This window comes from Oxyura jamaicensis, chromosome 2 (genome assembly GCF_011077185.1).
Source record: "Oxyura jamaicensis isolate SHBP4307 breed ruddy duck chromosome 2, BPBGC_Ojam_1.0, whole genome shotgun sequence".
Lineage (NCBI taxonomy): Eukaryota > Metazoa > Chordata > Aves > Anseriformes > Anatidae > Oxyura > Oxyura jamaicensis.
In genome coordinates, this window is record NC_048894.1 from 25717784 (window position 1) to 25733535 (window position 15752).

The 15752-nt window shown below is 36.9% G+C and overlaps 2 protein-coding genes across 8 annotated transcripts in view; one reads left to right on the top strand and one right to left on the bottom strand.

The window, feature by feature from the left end:
* The window catches only part of CASD1 (CAS1 domain containing 1), a 33119-nt gene extending 21090 nt beyond the window's left edge, over positions 1-12029 (top strand). For both annotated transcript variants that reach the window (XM_035316240.1, XM_035316239.1), the window contains 8 exons: positions 423-542; positions 2772-2928; positions 4481-4560; positions 5484-5585; positions 6889-7029; positions 7562-7639; positions 8546-8638; positions 9723-12029. In XM_035316240.1, coding sequence (XP_035172131.1) covers positions 423-542; positions 2772-2928; positions 4481-4560; positions 5484-5585; positions 6889-7029; positions 7562-7639; positions 8546-8638; positions 9723-9989 — 1038 coding nt within the window. In that variant the 3' untranslated portion in view covers positions 9990-12029. The remainder of the gene's footprint in view (positions 1-422; positions 543-2771; positions 2929-4480; positions 4561-5483; positions 5586-6888; positions 7030-7561; positions 7640-8545; positions 8639-9722) is intronic.
* A 2350-nt stretch (positions 12030-14379) lies between these two features.
* Positions 14380-15752, bottom strand: part of SGCE (sarcoglycan epsilon) — a 29735-nt gene continuing 28362 nt past the window's right edge. For all 6 annotated transcript variants that reach the window (XM_035316244.1, XM_035316245.1, XM_035316242.1 and 3 more), the window contains one exon: positions 14380-15114. In XM_035316244.1, coding sequence (XP_035172135.1) covers positions 15064-15114 — 51 coding nt within the window. In that variant the 3' untranslated portion in view covers positions 14380-15063. The remainder of the gene's footprint in view (positions 15115-15752) is intronic.

Sequence of the window (15752 nt, forward strand, 5' to 3'; positions counted from 1 at the left end):
CAGAATTAGTTTTTTTCCTCTTTCAGTTCCAAAGATAAGAGAATTGTATGCATTATGCAACCCATGAAAAAATATACTTGTTTTCTCCATGTAGAAGATTGTGTTAACTTACTTCTAATTGTCAGCAACACTTTTTTTTTTTTTTTAATGTTCAGAACTTGAAACTCTTGAAGGTAAGCTTTCAGAGATTCCTTCTTAACTCTATCTTAACTGATGACAGAATATGGGAATTGTAGAGCTATAAATAGAAGGAATGCATTCAGGTTATCAGAGAGGTTAGGGCAACAAGAGAGCTTAGTAATTAAAGAGAAACACAGCTTTATATTTTTCTTTGTTAAACCTGATTTAGTGCAATGCAGAAAAAGGAAAACCAACAGCATTTATGTGGCCATCTATAAAAGGTACATTATTTTTCTCAACAGTTTTTGCCTGTGTACATGCACATTCGAGTTCTGGTTGCTGCATATCTGTTCCAGACAGGTTATGGGCACTTCTCATATTTTTGGGTAAAAGGCGACTTCGGTGTATACAGAGTGTGTCAGGTAAGAATATATACTTACTGTTTCTATAAAGATATATTTCTTTTTTTCAGAAATAAAATACCTGTCATATATCCATACTCCATAAATAACGTGATACCAGATTACTTAACCAGAGTTTTCAGATCCCAGATGGCTATTGTTTCTGTCTAATCTGAACTGTTTAATTGTTTATCTGATACAAACATGTGGCATATGCATAATTACAATGTAAAATATGTATGTAGGCAAAAAAGAATCAGAAGTATTTAGTGTTTTCCAATATATAGCAATGGCATTTCCATTGCAGTAGCAATTTTCCAGTATATATTTATAAACAGTGTGTAGCTAATGATCCGGGCAAGCTGGCTGGCAGTAAGGAGGGATATCCATGGCACCAAACTTACTTGGCTAAATCTTCCTAGGTTTCTTCTATAGTCAGCGGTGAGAAAGAGGTGAGAAAGAGGTTTACTTGGATAGCTGTGATGAACCGAATCACGCTTTGGAGCAGCCTCTTTCCAGCTGCTGTTGAGCATAGATAGGTGGTATGAACGTTCTCATCTGCTCTCCATTTTTAGCAGAAATTATGGTTTTCCCAACATTAGTCCCTGGAATCCTTCACTTTGTTTCCTTTTCTTCGTTCTTACCACGTCAGCCTCCTCCATGCCATTATTTTCAATTTATTATTGTTATTAATTACTAGTGTGTTTTATTAGAGGTTTATTTGCTTTTTTTAAATGAGTAGATAAATGTTTGGTGAATCCAAGAGGCAGTTGTGTACAGACATTTTTTTTTGTCTTCCTCTGTGAATAAAGGTAGTTATTCAGCATGTCGGTTTGCTTGCTCCCAGCACTGCAAGTCATTATGTAGATGAAACAAACACTGTTTTGTCTCTGATTTAAATTGGAGTCATTTCCAAGTGCTTACATTGTACAAGCTTTTAATTTTTGCATGCCTTTTGGCTCTTTTCTTCACTGTTTGTGAAAAGAAGAACTTTGGGGTTGGTTAGTTGAGACCATTAATTGTGTCCCAAAACACTTGCTTTTCCTTTTTTTTCCTTCAGATGAATGATGGTTTGGATCTGTTGAAAAAACTTTCCACACTGCTATTTCATTAAGTATCCAACTGTTTTGTACCGAAGTAGGCTGCTAATGCATGAGCAAGAGGCATCACTGCAATATTTGCTGCCTCTTTCAAAACTCTGCAGCACCAAATGTTCCATGCTAGTGTTTCACTTCTTACAGGATCCCAGCTTTTTTTTTTTTTTTTTTTTTTTTAGTCAGGACAATGGAGTTTTGTATAACAGTGTGTTTAACCATTTGGTATCTAGAATATGATCAGAAGCACCACGCCCCTGTACTGTTTTTCTTTAGAAGTAATGAATGTTTCACAAACATATCAGATGTAGCTGCTTCTTTGGAGAAGAAAAAAAAAAAAAAAAAGGTTAAGTTCCCTTTCACTTAAAGAGTGAAACTCTTTCACAGGTGTTTTTCCTGAAGGCTTTTCAATTGTGGGTTCAGATTTTCAGTTCAGAAGGCAAGATGGAGAGAAAACAAATACTTTCCAGTCAGCTATATTGATTCTCTCAGGTTTGGTTTTGGTTTTCTTTCTTGGAGACAGTGTAGTAGAGGCTGTATTTGTTAATAAAGAAAACTTTTTTATTATTATTTTTTGCACTGTAAGAATACTGGAGAAGGTATCTTTTTTAGTGGTTTCCCTCCCAGGTTTGGCAGTGTGTGCTGTAGCAGTGATTTTAAACAAGAAACAAATAGCAACTTCTGTTGCTATTAAGAGTCACGCTGTAACTTGGATCGTCCTGCTTATTAAACACAGGGCTCCAGCCCAGCCACAGCACTGGTAAGGGCACTAGCTTGGCTTTAACCAAGCCAGCCCTGTTGGCTGTTAGTGCAAGCAGGGTGGTGGTGACAGCATCCAGCAGCTGGTGTACTCACTCCATCCCCAGCCCAGGGTCAGTTCATTTGACCCAGTTTTCATTGCTGTCGCTGCCAAAATAGGCCAGGGTGGACTGGTCCAGTCCTACATAACCAGCCTGTGTCTCATACTGCATTGGTGTTGCTCCCTGAGATATTTACCCATGTGTCAGCTGGAATATAATCAGGGAGTGAAGTGTGAAATACTTGGGTGCTTTTCGGATAATGTTAAAGAAACATATTCTTCATCTCTCCCAGCTTTGCCTCCCAGTTTATATGCACTGGATGGAAATGTATTCTTCTTTCCTCTGACTCCTTCCAGGTTTTATTTCGTCTCAATTTCTTGGTCGTGGTACTGTGCATAGTGATGGACCGACCTTACCAGTTCTACTACTTTGTGCCGTTAGTCACTGTCTGGTTTATGATCATTTATGCCACCTTAGCCATATGGCCTCAGATAGTCCAGAAGAAAGCAAACGGTGAGATAACACTCCTTTATTCTTCTGCTATAAAACGTTTCCCTGTTACTACAGATCATAACCACGCAGCAAACTACTGTCAGGAGACCTCAGCCCGTTAGTAACGTAGCACAAAGTATGTTAAATGGCTGCTCATGGAAATAGTTTGTCAGAGATGAATGATATGTCCATTGAAAACTAAAATGGCTGGTAACTAAACTCCTCGATCTCTGGTTATAGTCACATAGTTCTTTTCTGTGGATTTTGACCATCAGAAAGTATTTTATCAAGAGTTGATATACTGAATGAAAGCTAAAAACATAACATTTCATGGTCTGTGCTAGTCAAAATTACTACTGTAGTGTAGGGGCGCGTGTGGCAGGAATTATGATCATCCACACCTTCTCATTTTCTGCTGCCAACCTGCCTGATCCATCTTGAGCACTAATTCTGCCGTGTCCAGCCCAAAAAGGGGGGTTGTTAAGGGCCTTAGTCTCTTACATTAAGTGGACTGTGGAAAGTGTTTTTCTGATGTGAATATTTTGAATAAAAATTGAAGTGAAACCCCAGTTTTTTGTGGATTACAGTTTATTGAAGAGCTGTCATCATGTGGTAATGCTTACTATTTAATTCACCTAAATTAGAACTAATAACTCTTAAGAGTCTTAGATCTTCTTTCCCTATTGATGGAGTGAAATCTGAATTTTATAGTCTGCAGATATGGAAATGAAATACATGCTAGGAATGGATGTTGCAGAAATATAGCTGGTAATTTTACAAGATATCTAGAAGGCAAATATATCATGTCTATATATATATATATATATATGTATGTACTTATATTTCTACAGAGGCAATCTTCCAGGTGCAGTGAAATGACTGTTGTGTATTTCAGAGAAATAATGTACTGTGAAATTAGAAAATCTTGTAGTGACAGCTTTTATATTTACTTCCTTACTAATAGCTGTCAATTTGTATGGTGAGAGAAGGAGAAGATTTCTCGTTTGCAGTGTTGAAGCCTGGGTAGAGGTTAATATCAGTTGACAGCTTTGAGGAACAGTTTCTCTGGCTTGTCTTAACAAAACACTTGTCCTTAATGTACTCGAGCAAAACAGAAGGTCAGCTGGTGGTTCAGACTTTAGGAGTATGTGCTCTACTTCTTTCACACAACAACAGCTGCTGGGGACATTACTTTGCATTCAGCTAGAATTAGAAGTACCTGTGTGAAATGTTTGTGAAATCAGAGGCTTTAAAACAGTGTTTCTGTTTGAACACTGATATTCTGATTCTCTATTTATGTTGTCCTTGTTTTTAGATATGAGGCTTAGTTTAGGATTAACAGGCTGGTAATTGCTATAAATATTTATTTTAATTGCTTAAAGTAAAATGGAAAGTATAAATATATAGTTAGTGATAAAATATTGTTGGTAGGATTTGAATGTTTATTTATCAATGCATCTATTACTGAGCATGGCTACACTAATAGTTGGCAATTATTAACTGCGTATAAATATTCATTGTTTCTGCTAGTGGAAAAATTGATGACCATATGCTGATTATTTTTTTTCTTCAGGGAACTGCTTATGGCACTTCGGATTACTGCTTAAACTGATTAGCTTACTGGCCTGTATATATTTTCTGTCATATTCTCAGGTTTGTAAACTTCGACTATTCATATCCTTGTTGATGAACAATGTTACCTACTTTTAGTGCACTCATGACTTGAGTATTTGCTTCTGTATCATAAGTAAACAAGAAAAAATGGAACCTGTTCTTGGTTTTGAATTGGTGTGGTTGCTGGAAAAAAAAAAAAAAAAATCAGTGTCTAACTTATTTCTTTGTAAAGCTTGACATGTTTTTGTTATGCTACTACAGGTGTAATAAATATGAAAGTGTAGGGGTTTTGTTTGTTTGGGGTATGTTTCTGGTTTTGTTTTTTCAAATGTGCTATATCTAAAGTTACTGGGTTTTGAATCAGATAGCATATGGCAATACAGACATCTGTATCTCTTAGAGACCTGCTGTTGGCTTTGATACTTTATCAAAAGACTGGTTCTCATGCTAAATTATCAATTTACTGCATACTGTAAGTAAAAATGCAAGACGTAAGGGCAGCGTTTGTCCCTCTGTAATTAACAGTGCCTTTTGTGTGTTTTTTAATCTGCTGTGGTTTTTAAGCCTGTTGAAGTATAGTCTTCTGCAGAGTATGCATTTGTTCTCCCAACACGGAGGTGGATCTCTTCCTTTAAGTCTGCAGAACAAAATAGAAGAAGTGCCCACCTTTATGAAAAAACAAGAAAGGAAAACCTCTTTCATCTGAAGTATTTTTGGTTTTGTGGTTGTTTTGTTTTTTTTTTTTTGGCTTATGGCAGGGGTAGGGGATGTTTCTGACGAAGACAGTTTATTTGATGATGCCACTTAGCTTCAAGATCAGATGATTTATACTTACAAAATTGGGATGACAATATCAAAAGACAGCTGATTGATTTAAATGTAGTTTAAACTACAAACATGTCAAACACGGTTGACATTGATGTTAATGCTTTTGCAATGTTTTTGTTGTTGTTAAATTACAGGGTGCATTTGAGAAGATGTTTTCTTTTTGGCCACTATCCAAGTGTTTTGAACTGAATGGGAATGTCTACGAATGGTGGTTTAGGTGGAAGTTAGATCGCTATGTATGTAACATTTGCATATCTATACTGTACTTTTAAGTGTATTTTTTGTTTAGTTTGGAGGGTGGGGGTGTTGTTTTTTTTTTCCCTCCCTTTAGAGAAAGTAAGAGTCTGTCACAGTGGATTGGTCATTTCATGATTAATCCACATCCATCTTAATTTAGCAAATGTCTGTCAGAGCCTAGCTTTAAAGACAGACATTGACTTACTTGCTGCTGGATCCCGTTAGTTGCTTAAAATAAATGTGATCTTTATTTTGTCTTTCGTCAAAAATTTCACTGTGAAAACGTACTGCCAGCAGCACTTCAGGCTATTGAAATACAAAACAAAATGTTTTGGTGGCTTTCTTAATGCTTTTTGGAAGTTGTATCAATTAACCATGCATTTATTTTAAGATAACTTTTACAATATTTTGTTATAATTGGGATCTTGATGCCAACACCAGACTATTGCACATACATTTAAATGGTTTTACAGTAGCAAAGTGCTTTTTTTTCCCATTGTTGACCCTACAATGTTGAGGATAGAACAACAGGGAGAAACTGTTCTTTTTTTTTTTTTTTTTTCATTTCTTGGAAAGGGAAGCAGAATGTCTAAGATGAGAGCATTTATCTGCTAACCTTATCCTTAACTGGATCACATACATGCTTCTCCCTCTGATGGTCTTCAGTAACTTAAATTTGTGGAGTTCATGATGCACTGCACTGCAGCATTTCAGACGTGGAGCTCTGTTGGCTGTAAGCAGTGTGTGTTCTGTGATGCTGCTAAAGAGGAAGTCCCAAATTAATACCAAAGACTAACAGTGCATGGGCCTGAAACAGCATCATTTTGGTAGCTAATGAGAACTTGGCATACCATCATAAAATATTCTGCTGGAGAACTGTGTCTGTGAGAGGAAAGCACTTGCAGTGTTTTGTGAAAATGTTTTCACCTCCCAGCTTGGAGAAGGCCAGAGCCCAATGTTTTTTCCCCAGGGTAAACGCTTTTTGGTGCTGGCATAGGTTGCAGAGAGGATAGTAGGTAGAAAGCTGCTTGCAATGTAATTGTCTTGAAATTTCATGTCTTTAATGCTCTGGGAAGCAGTAGTAGGAACACTTCATTTGTAGTTTTTGAGCTGTCTTAAAAATGCAGCTTAGAGCACTCTGGTGTAGGAAGCCACTTTTGTTGGTTTCAGTAAATCTGGGAAATGAAAGGAGCTTAGGCTTTGGTATTACAAATAGTCTATACGGTAACATTTCTGTTGAAAAGGTTTTTACCTGAAGTACATGTAAAAGTCATGAAATACTGCATTGTTTGTCTTTCACAGGTGGTTTTTCATGGGATGCTGTTCGCTTTTATTTATCTGGCATTGCAGAAACGTCAGATGATTTCAGAAGGAAAGGGAGATGCACTTTTCTCCAACAGAGTTTCAAATGTTTTATTATTTATTTCAATTGTATCCTTTATGGTATGTACCTAGTTTAACTGTTACAGTCAAGCTTGTAAATCTGTACAGATTCCGCTTTCTGAAATTCTTGTTCAGGAAACACATTGATTTTAAAAATCAGCTCCTGATGTGGGGATATTTCAGCTGCGTATTTTTAAGCAGACTGAAACGTCTTTTCAGTCAACTGTAGATGAAAACATGGCTTTTCCTGGTCGTTGCAAAAATTACAAGAAAACTAGATCATAAATAATATGGTGGATAATGTTGCTCTTAATCACTTTTTGTCTGTCACTCTTGATCACTTGTCTAATTGTGGTTAAAAAAAAGTTAACAGTATGTTTTCATCCTTGGGTGTGAATAAATATGGTATTCACCAGCTGCAAAGAAGAATTTGAGAGGAACACAAAATTAAGCACAATGTTGTTCTTTCTATTACTGTCCCAAATCTCAATGAACCAATTATTGCTGAAGCATTTCAAAACAGCTTATCTGTTGGTTCGTTTTTAAATGTTACATACAATTATTGCCCAGACTGATTGTCATTATCTTCTAGACCTACTCCATTTGGGCAAGTAGCTGTAAAAACAAAACGGAGTGCAATGAACTGCATCCTTCTGTTTCTGTGGTGCAGGTAACTATCTTCCTTTTCCTTCCAGTGACCAATCTAGAGTGTGTTGGGTTTTTTTTAATTGTTTTTAAATATAATATCTTTGCTTCAGTGTGGAATGTCAGATGATTGGCTTCATCTTCATGTCTGAAAATGAAACAGGATTTAACTACACTGCTCACGTATTTTCAGTGTTTTATTACTGACATTGCATCCTGTGATTATGCTTTTGAACATACACTAATGACATCAAGGTTATTCATACACAATTCTAGTCCAAAATCAACTTCTGGCTAATTGCACAGCAGTGATAAAAGGAGAGAGCTATAGGGGAGCATTATGGTTTGGGCGATATTAGTGTACTAGGCATGCCCTGTGGTTACTTTTAGACAGCAGAGGTGGGCTGCAGGGGTACGCCTATAGTTTTAAGTTAAAATTTTCTCTCACTGTCTTCCCTGCCCTACTTAGCCTGAGCTGTTTGATCCTATTCCCTCTGTTTTTTTGTTGTTTGTTTTGTTTTTAACTTGAAGCTTGTCTAGTTGAGGGGCAGCATGTGTGACTTAAGTATTTTGATATTAATATACCCATCTCAACATCTTTTCTACACTTTGTCTTCAAAAATTGAGGGTTAACTTATATTTGTGGTTGTATTTGAGGGTTAACTTATATTTTAACTCATACACTGTGTCATGACTCTACTGAAGCTGTAAATGTAGCTTGTTATACTATTGCTATATAAGAGACCTGCAAATTTCAGACTGACTTCAAAAGTATAAACTATTTATACACTATATTTGAGAGAGAATGTAATAAATATTTTTATGATGCACTTTTAGTCTGGTTAAAATGCATAAAGTTTTTTTGTGTGTGTGTGACCTGCTTGTCACCCACACTCACTCTTTTTCTTTTTTTTTTTTTTTCTTTCTTAAGATTTTAGCTTTCATCCTCATCAGGAACATTCCTGGATATGTCCGATCTGTATACAGCTCATTCTTCGCCTGGTTTGGCAAAATTTCTCTCGAGGTAAGTAGGATGATCAGAACTGCAAAGAATTTCAGCTTAGAAATGTAAAGATGTTTTGTTACGCAAGTTGAAGTTTTAAGATAAATACCAAGTACATGTGTTGCTTTGTTTAATCCTACTTGACCTGTTTTAGTGTTGTAACTTCCATCCACACTAAGAAATCCCTGCTGAAATAGCAGTCTGAGTATTGATCTTATCTCTTTTGCTGTTTTGGGGGGGGACTTTAAGGCTGTGAGAGTTGGGGCTTAATGCTGAGGTAAGCTGTGGCATGTATGCAACTGGAAGATACATTTGCAGTCATTTGAAGAATGAGCGTTAATTGTCTCGTATAAGCCCACTTATAAACAAGACTGCCTTAGAAAGCTTTGCTGCGTTAATCAAGAAGTGTATCTTTATGAGCAAAACCCTTCTTAGTGCAAGATTTCTTCTTCCATTGATGGAATATTTTGAAACAGTAGGAAGTATCTTGCTTTCCATTTTATTTGCTCTTTATTAACATTAAATGTTTAATTTTATTGTATTATTACCATTTATTTTTTAAAGGAAAATTAATTTACATGAAAAAATACCTTAGGGGAAACTCTGTAATACAGTGTATGTGTAGGACGAGATTACATTTATTTTTTTTTAAGGATCTTGTTTTCACCATCCTGATTCATTCAACGTTAAGGTGCTCATCAGCTCCAGGGGCTTTCACGTTCATCAGCAGTTAAAGCATTGCCTTTTGTTTGCGGGTACGTGAGTAAGTCCCGCAGCAGAGGGGCAGTAGCTGAGCGCAGGCATATTCCTGATCTGTTCTCATACAATATAAATGATGCTTCCTTATGCCTTATTCAGGTAAGAGCTCAGCAAACCCGTTTTGCTGTGCACTGTAACAGGCTAATAGTCTGCTAGCTCACTTGCTGCGCCTCATCTGAGGTGGCTTATAGCGAAGACATGGGATACAGCTCCTGAAAGTACATTATTTGTCTGACTTGGGCAGAAGTACGTTGTGTCACTTGATGCAATAGTAACACGTGTTCTTCATATAAGTAAAATTTTTTATATAAAAGTATTTTTAAACACTTTTTTTTTCTTCTTACAGCTTTTCATTTGCCAATACCATATTTGGCTGGCAGCAGACACAAAGGGGATCTTGGTGCTCATTCCTGGATATCCGATGTTTAATGTTTTAGTCAGCACTTTTATATTTGTGTGTGTGGCACATGAAATTTCTCAGATCACTAACGATCTAGCACAGATCGTGGTTCCTAAAGATAACTCCACTCTGCTGAAAAGGTTGCTATGCATAGCTGGATTTTTTTCTGGACTCCTCCTCTTCTCAGCAATGCAAGATCAGTCAAGGCATTAACTTGAAAAGGTTCTTGAAAACTTCTCTTCAGATTTACTTTGCATCTGCCTGAACAGAACTTCTCAGCTGGAAATACAGGAAGACATCGACATGAAGTGTGGAAATGTAAATAGTGGAAATGTAGATATTTTGTGTGAAAACAGCATTCTCAAAGAATCTGAGAAACAAGAATGCACTGTACAGAACGGCATGTGAAAACAAGTCTTTTTCTACTGGATATATGTTTGTTTACATATCTGTTTAAACGTGACAAAAGACGTGAAGTGAAATGGTACAGCAGCATCACACGCCTGTCATGGCATTATCCACACCCTGGGTCAACCGAATGAAGAGCGGCTACTGCTAGAGGGCTGCATGTACGTAACGCACGCTCAAGGCATTCTCATCAAGGAAGAAGAAGAGAGCAAACCTGCAACCTGTAGTTAATGGGCACCATTAGCTGATGTGAAGCATGAGGTTACTTCTCTGGTAAACCAGGGCATTTTCCTAAACAAAGCAGTAACTTCTTCAGGAGGGACTGTTTTAGGTGGAGATAGCATACGTTACGTGAAACCCTTTATACATGGAAATAAAAAGTCATCACCAATTAAGATTATGTACAAGTTTACATAACGTGTTTTTTAAGACATTTCCAGGAAATATGGTGAATTATGAGGTTGAAACTCTTGTTAAATATATATATATATTTTTCCCCCTGAAGTTCTTCGCCTGTGTGCGGTTCTTTCTGTGCAGTCCCAGTGGACAACCAGATGATTAATTTTCTCAGCTCAATATTGGAAGATTCTGGAGAAATTCCATCCTTTTCCAGTCAGACAAAATCCATCATATCCACTTCATCAGATCTTAAGGAAATGAGAGAACAGTGATCTTTTGAATTTTCTTTGAACCTTTCTAGGTCATCAGTGACCTTGAACTAGGTCTGATTAGGAAACTGGTGCCATATTCTCTCTTGTGATAACGTTTTCATTTAAAAGGATGGGAGTCAGTCTGTTGGTACCATGAGGAAGAGGGATTGAGTGGACATCTTGTTGTGTGCAGATGGTTCGGTGTCAAAATTACAAATCGAATGAGATTGAAGCTGTTGAAGGAACATTTTTCCTCATCCTTTTTAGTAGTGCTGTTCTTCATTACCACAATTTGAACTCTGAACCCAGTCTTTGGCATGAAAATGAAGATCTGTGGAAGTGACAAGCTGGAATTTAAGTTCCACTTGGTGAAGTTACAGTAATTTCCCCCTAATCGTGGCTTTTGTTCAAGAAATAGTTTGACCTCGTTTCTTTTACATTATGTTCTTCTGGTTACTTTTTAGCAGTCAAAAACATGACTACAGTATTGTTATCCCAGTGTATGTGCAATTATGTATGATCATAAACAGAATCCTAAGTGATACTGTTATGTTTTTGATGTTGTCCCAGTTGAATCATGGAAAAAGAGATGACAGGTGTTTTTTTTTTTTTTTTTAAAAAAAAAAAAAAAAGTGAAATAATGGCTTCAAATTTGATTTTGATAAAGAGAATCATTTCTTTTTATAAATGATTATTCATCATAAAATAAAAAAAAAAACCACTTCCCCCAAATTCAGCAGTTTTACTAAGTCTGCCAGATGTTTTGAAGCTGTTGGAAAGATACTGAGCTGTTTGGTACATTATTTCCAATGTTTGGAAAGTTATCCTCCTTGATAAGTATATTACTGGATACTGAAAGAAATGATATAGGTCAGCACTGGTACATAGGATCCGTAACCATCTGTGCCAGTATTAGGGTAATGGCGAAATGTGAGTTTGAGGGGATAATTTTTGTTTTGTTCTTCACAAGTTAAGTATTGTAGATATAATTTTATTTATCTGTTGTACAGATTTGGTTAAAAGATTTATTTTTAATGTTTGAAATAATGCACTTGTTTACTGTATGTGGGATAAATATATTTTCAGGTTATGTAAAAATATGAAGTAATTTAAACATTAAATAAATGTGCTGTGGATGCTTATTTTTGTAATGGGAGCAGCATCAATGAAGTAAAAACTTCTTTTTGCCTGACTAGCTGGGCTGCACTTCACTGTCCTGCCTCCTGTAAGCTTCCGATTCGTACTGCAGAATTACTCCAAGGTGATGTTCTGGATACTGTTACCGCAGACTAAGGCAAGGTAATCACTTGTGTATCCCAAATAATTTCAGGTGCAGTGCAGGCAGAAGGATTCTTTTGCAGTAAGCCAGACTGTCCACTTGCCACAACTCTAACAGTGGGGTTGAAATTGCCCTCGGCTGCCTTCTGGACCTTGTACCTCACACTGACCAAGGTCCTGTGAAGTTGCACCTCCAGTAGCCAAAATCCCCTCGGAGTCTGGGGCAGATAACCCAAGGGGGAGATAACCCAAAGGGGAGCTGTAGAAGTCTCCCCTGACAGTTAAAAGCCTGAAGTGCTGTGGCCGATTTTCTGTGTGAAAGAACTTGACTCTTCAGTATGGTGACAGCAGGAACCCATCCTAAGACATGTTTGTGGTAAGGAACTTAGCTTTAGAGTTTACCTACTCAGGTCCCCCACAATAGTAATAGAGAGGGGGGCTTCAGAGGGTGAATTCTTCTCCCTGAGTATACAAGGAGGTGGGGGGCTATTATGGCACCTGAGCTCAGTGGTGCAAATGCTCTCCCCTCCTTTTGGGAAGGAGGCCCCGTGCCTGTGCTGTCAGGGCCCTTTCTTGGATCCCGAGTCGTGTACCACCTACTTGTCCGTACCCCTACTGCCATCTCAAAGAGGTGTCCAGGGACCGTTATGTAATAACCAGGCAACACCATCACTAACGTCTTTCCTATTTATTAGATTTGAAATTCTGTACATTTACAAAGACAGCCGTAGTGCTTTCTGCTTCATGTGGTTGCAACAGTCTCATTACAACACCAGTTCACACCGTCACTGTACATGGCTGAAGGAGGCTGTGACCGTACCACTCTGTCACCAGTTTTAACTATTTCTAGTTCTTTAACTGTTAAGTGTCTTTAGCCAGCTTTATAAATCTATGCTTCTGTGGTAATTATTTTAATAAGGAAAAATAAATAATTTATTATTAATCTTACCTCAAATGACTGATGCTTTCAAGCATAAAATAGTTTCAGGTGTGCTTAATATCTATCACCTACATCATTAGAGTCCTTTCAGGATACACGGAGCACCTGCTGGTACAAACTGATCCTTTATGCACATACATAGCAGCTTAAGAAATTGTCTTCAATACCCTGGCACTCCTCTGTCTTAGTACAAATAAGATGGGAGTGGCTCAATTGGTATTTAATTGATTGTCACATCATCCTGAAGTTACCAGAAATTGTCATGATCTAAAACCAATACTATTTACAAAATTTAGTCAACTATAACTCACTTTAAAATCCATTCCATTCATTTCTGTTTCAGAGCACTGACGTTTGAAACTAGCAGTTGAAACCCAGATGCGGATTTTACTCAAAATTTTTACAGCTTGGCAAAAAAAAATAATAATAATAAAAAAATTAACATCCATCTCAGTGGTCATTAGCTGGTTTTCTGATTTACTTCTCATTGATGGTCTTGGAAAGTAAGTAGGAGTTGCTCTTTATTTCAGCTCTTTCAGAAACTGACTTAGCGGTCGGTTTTGTGCTTGGCCTTTAGGACAGCTTTGCAAAATATGACCTTTGATGTTAGGCAACACGCAAGTATAAACAAAAAGTTGGGTTTGTCTTGTTTGTAATGCAAATTGGATGTGGTCATCCAGCCTGAGCACAAATTATCTACTTTACCACAATTGTTACACTTGTACAAAATGTGTCTAAAAAGAATCTGGGGGTTTCCTTGAATTACCTGCCAAGGTGTTGTATTTAAGTCCAAGGCTTAAAAATGATCAGTTTTTCTGAAAAACAAACAAACAACAAAAAAACTGATTTGTGTGTGTGTGTGTGTGTGTGTGTGTTTTTAAGGAATGGGGTCATAAATAAGCAGGATAGGAGTGGGGAGCACCAGTGACTGACTACTTTGGTCTTTATACAGACAGCTTAGTAACTCAATGTTAATGTCTCTTCTTCGGCTCGGCCTTGAATTCCTAAATTAGTCCGAATTTCTCTTAGCAGAGACATGGGAAACCCCAGCTGCAGAAACATAGCCACCTTATAGCAATTTTAAAGCAGATGCAGCTTTGTGCTCAAAAGGCAATGTCCCACTGACCATACAGCTTCTTAAAGAGAAAACATTACAGAAAAAAAAAAGACAAAGCACAAACGTCAGCTTGAAACGGTGACACTTTAAGGTAAAACGTCAAGAACTGTTGCTGTGGGCTGTGACAGCTGGAGACCCTTTGTTACGCTGTCTTTGAGGAGTTCAAGAAGCATCAGAAAAACTTAAATGCAAAAAAGCCACTTGAGCTAAACTACCACCATCTATTGAAAAATAAGGAACCTCAATTCAGATGAATTTCTTTTAAAATAATCAGATGAATGAATGGACAGATTTTAAATTTTATTGCTTACAAGTCGTCAAATACATGAAATGTCTGGTAAAGCAACAAGGCCCATTTTCAACATGAATAGTTTAGGTTTTGTGTTTGTTTGTTTCAAAAATAACTTTGCTCATTATATTTTGATCAACTCTACAAAATTAATGCCTAATAGATGTGGAATACTATTTCTGAGCATCATCTTGTACCAGCTTTCATGCCAATACAACACTTTTCATGTGCAACTGTAAGGCAAGTTATATCATCCCATACAACAGACTCAAAATCCTTTGAATCTGTTGCTTAGTTTGAAGTTTTCATTTCCCTGTTAAAACCTTCAGGAGAGATCATGAGACAGAAAAAAGTTTGATATTTATTAATACATACATTTGAAAGATTATTTTCTTAATGTAACAAATATAAAAAGTTATCAGTGTTTACAAATTGTCCAAAATGTCCAAAGTACAAAAAGATACAGTACATTAGTTATGTGGAAGTGATTGTACTCTCTGGCACTGAAATCAGCTTAATACTGTGGGCATGCACAATATACACCAGGAAAACTCATGCATCAATCGAAACACATAAGGAAGTAAGACGATTCCTGCTTTCTCTGATTACAAATTCATTGCTTCTGTTAATTTTCTTTCCTCAGGAATACCATTTACCTGTAAATAGATAAGAATTTATATAATCCGTCAATTGCAGGTGATGCTTTAACAATATTGAACTATCAACTGGTAGCACAGTTCATAAATACGATTTATTAGTCCCTTATCAACAAGCACATTCGAATTATCAACAGAAAAAACAATGGTACAAGTACAACCTGAACCAGAAGACGGTACTTAATAAACCTTTTCATATTGGAGTTCAGTAGCAATTTTCAGCAGTCTAAGATGCTTATGCTAAGGTAACTCAGCTGTGAGTTGCCACCTTTCATACAATTCCTTACTGGTTACGTTTTACCTGTGAAATGGTTGAGCATTATTTGCTGCATTTTTATGTAAGGTAAGAAAAATCTATTGTTTCTTTGGAGGTTCAAATAGTTCCCCAATAGGATTTTGATTATTAGACACCCTCTGCTCTTGAAATTAAATGCTGAGTATGGTTGACTGAAGGTTTGAAATAGAAATGTCCTCTTATTCATGCTGGCGACTGCTAGTATGTTAGCAGTCTGAACGTATAGCTGGGAATTCTCCATAGGAAAGGAAGAACATCAAATGAGTGTAGTTCTATAGTTGGGTTGTTGTTGTTTTTCCTTCAGTGTTTTACTTCTGTAAATGTCTTATTTGAACAGACCAAT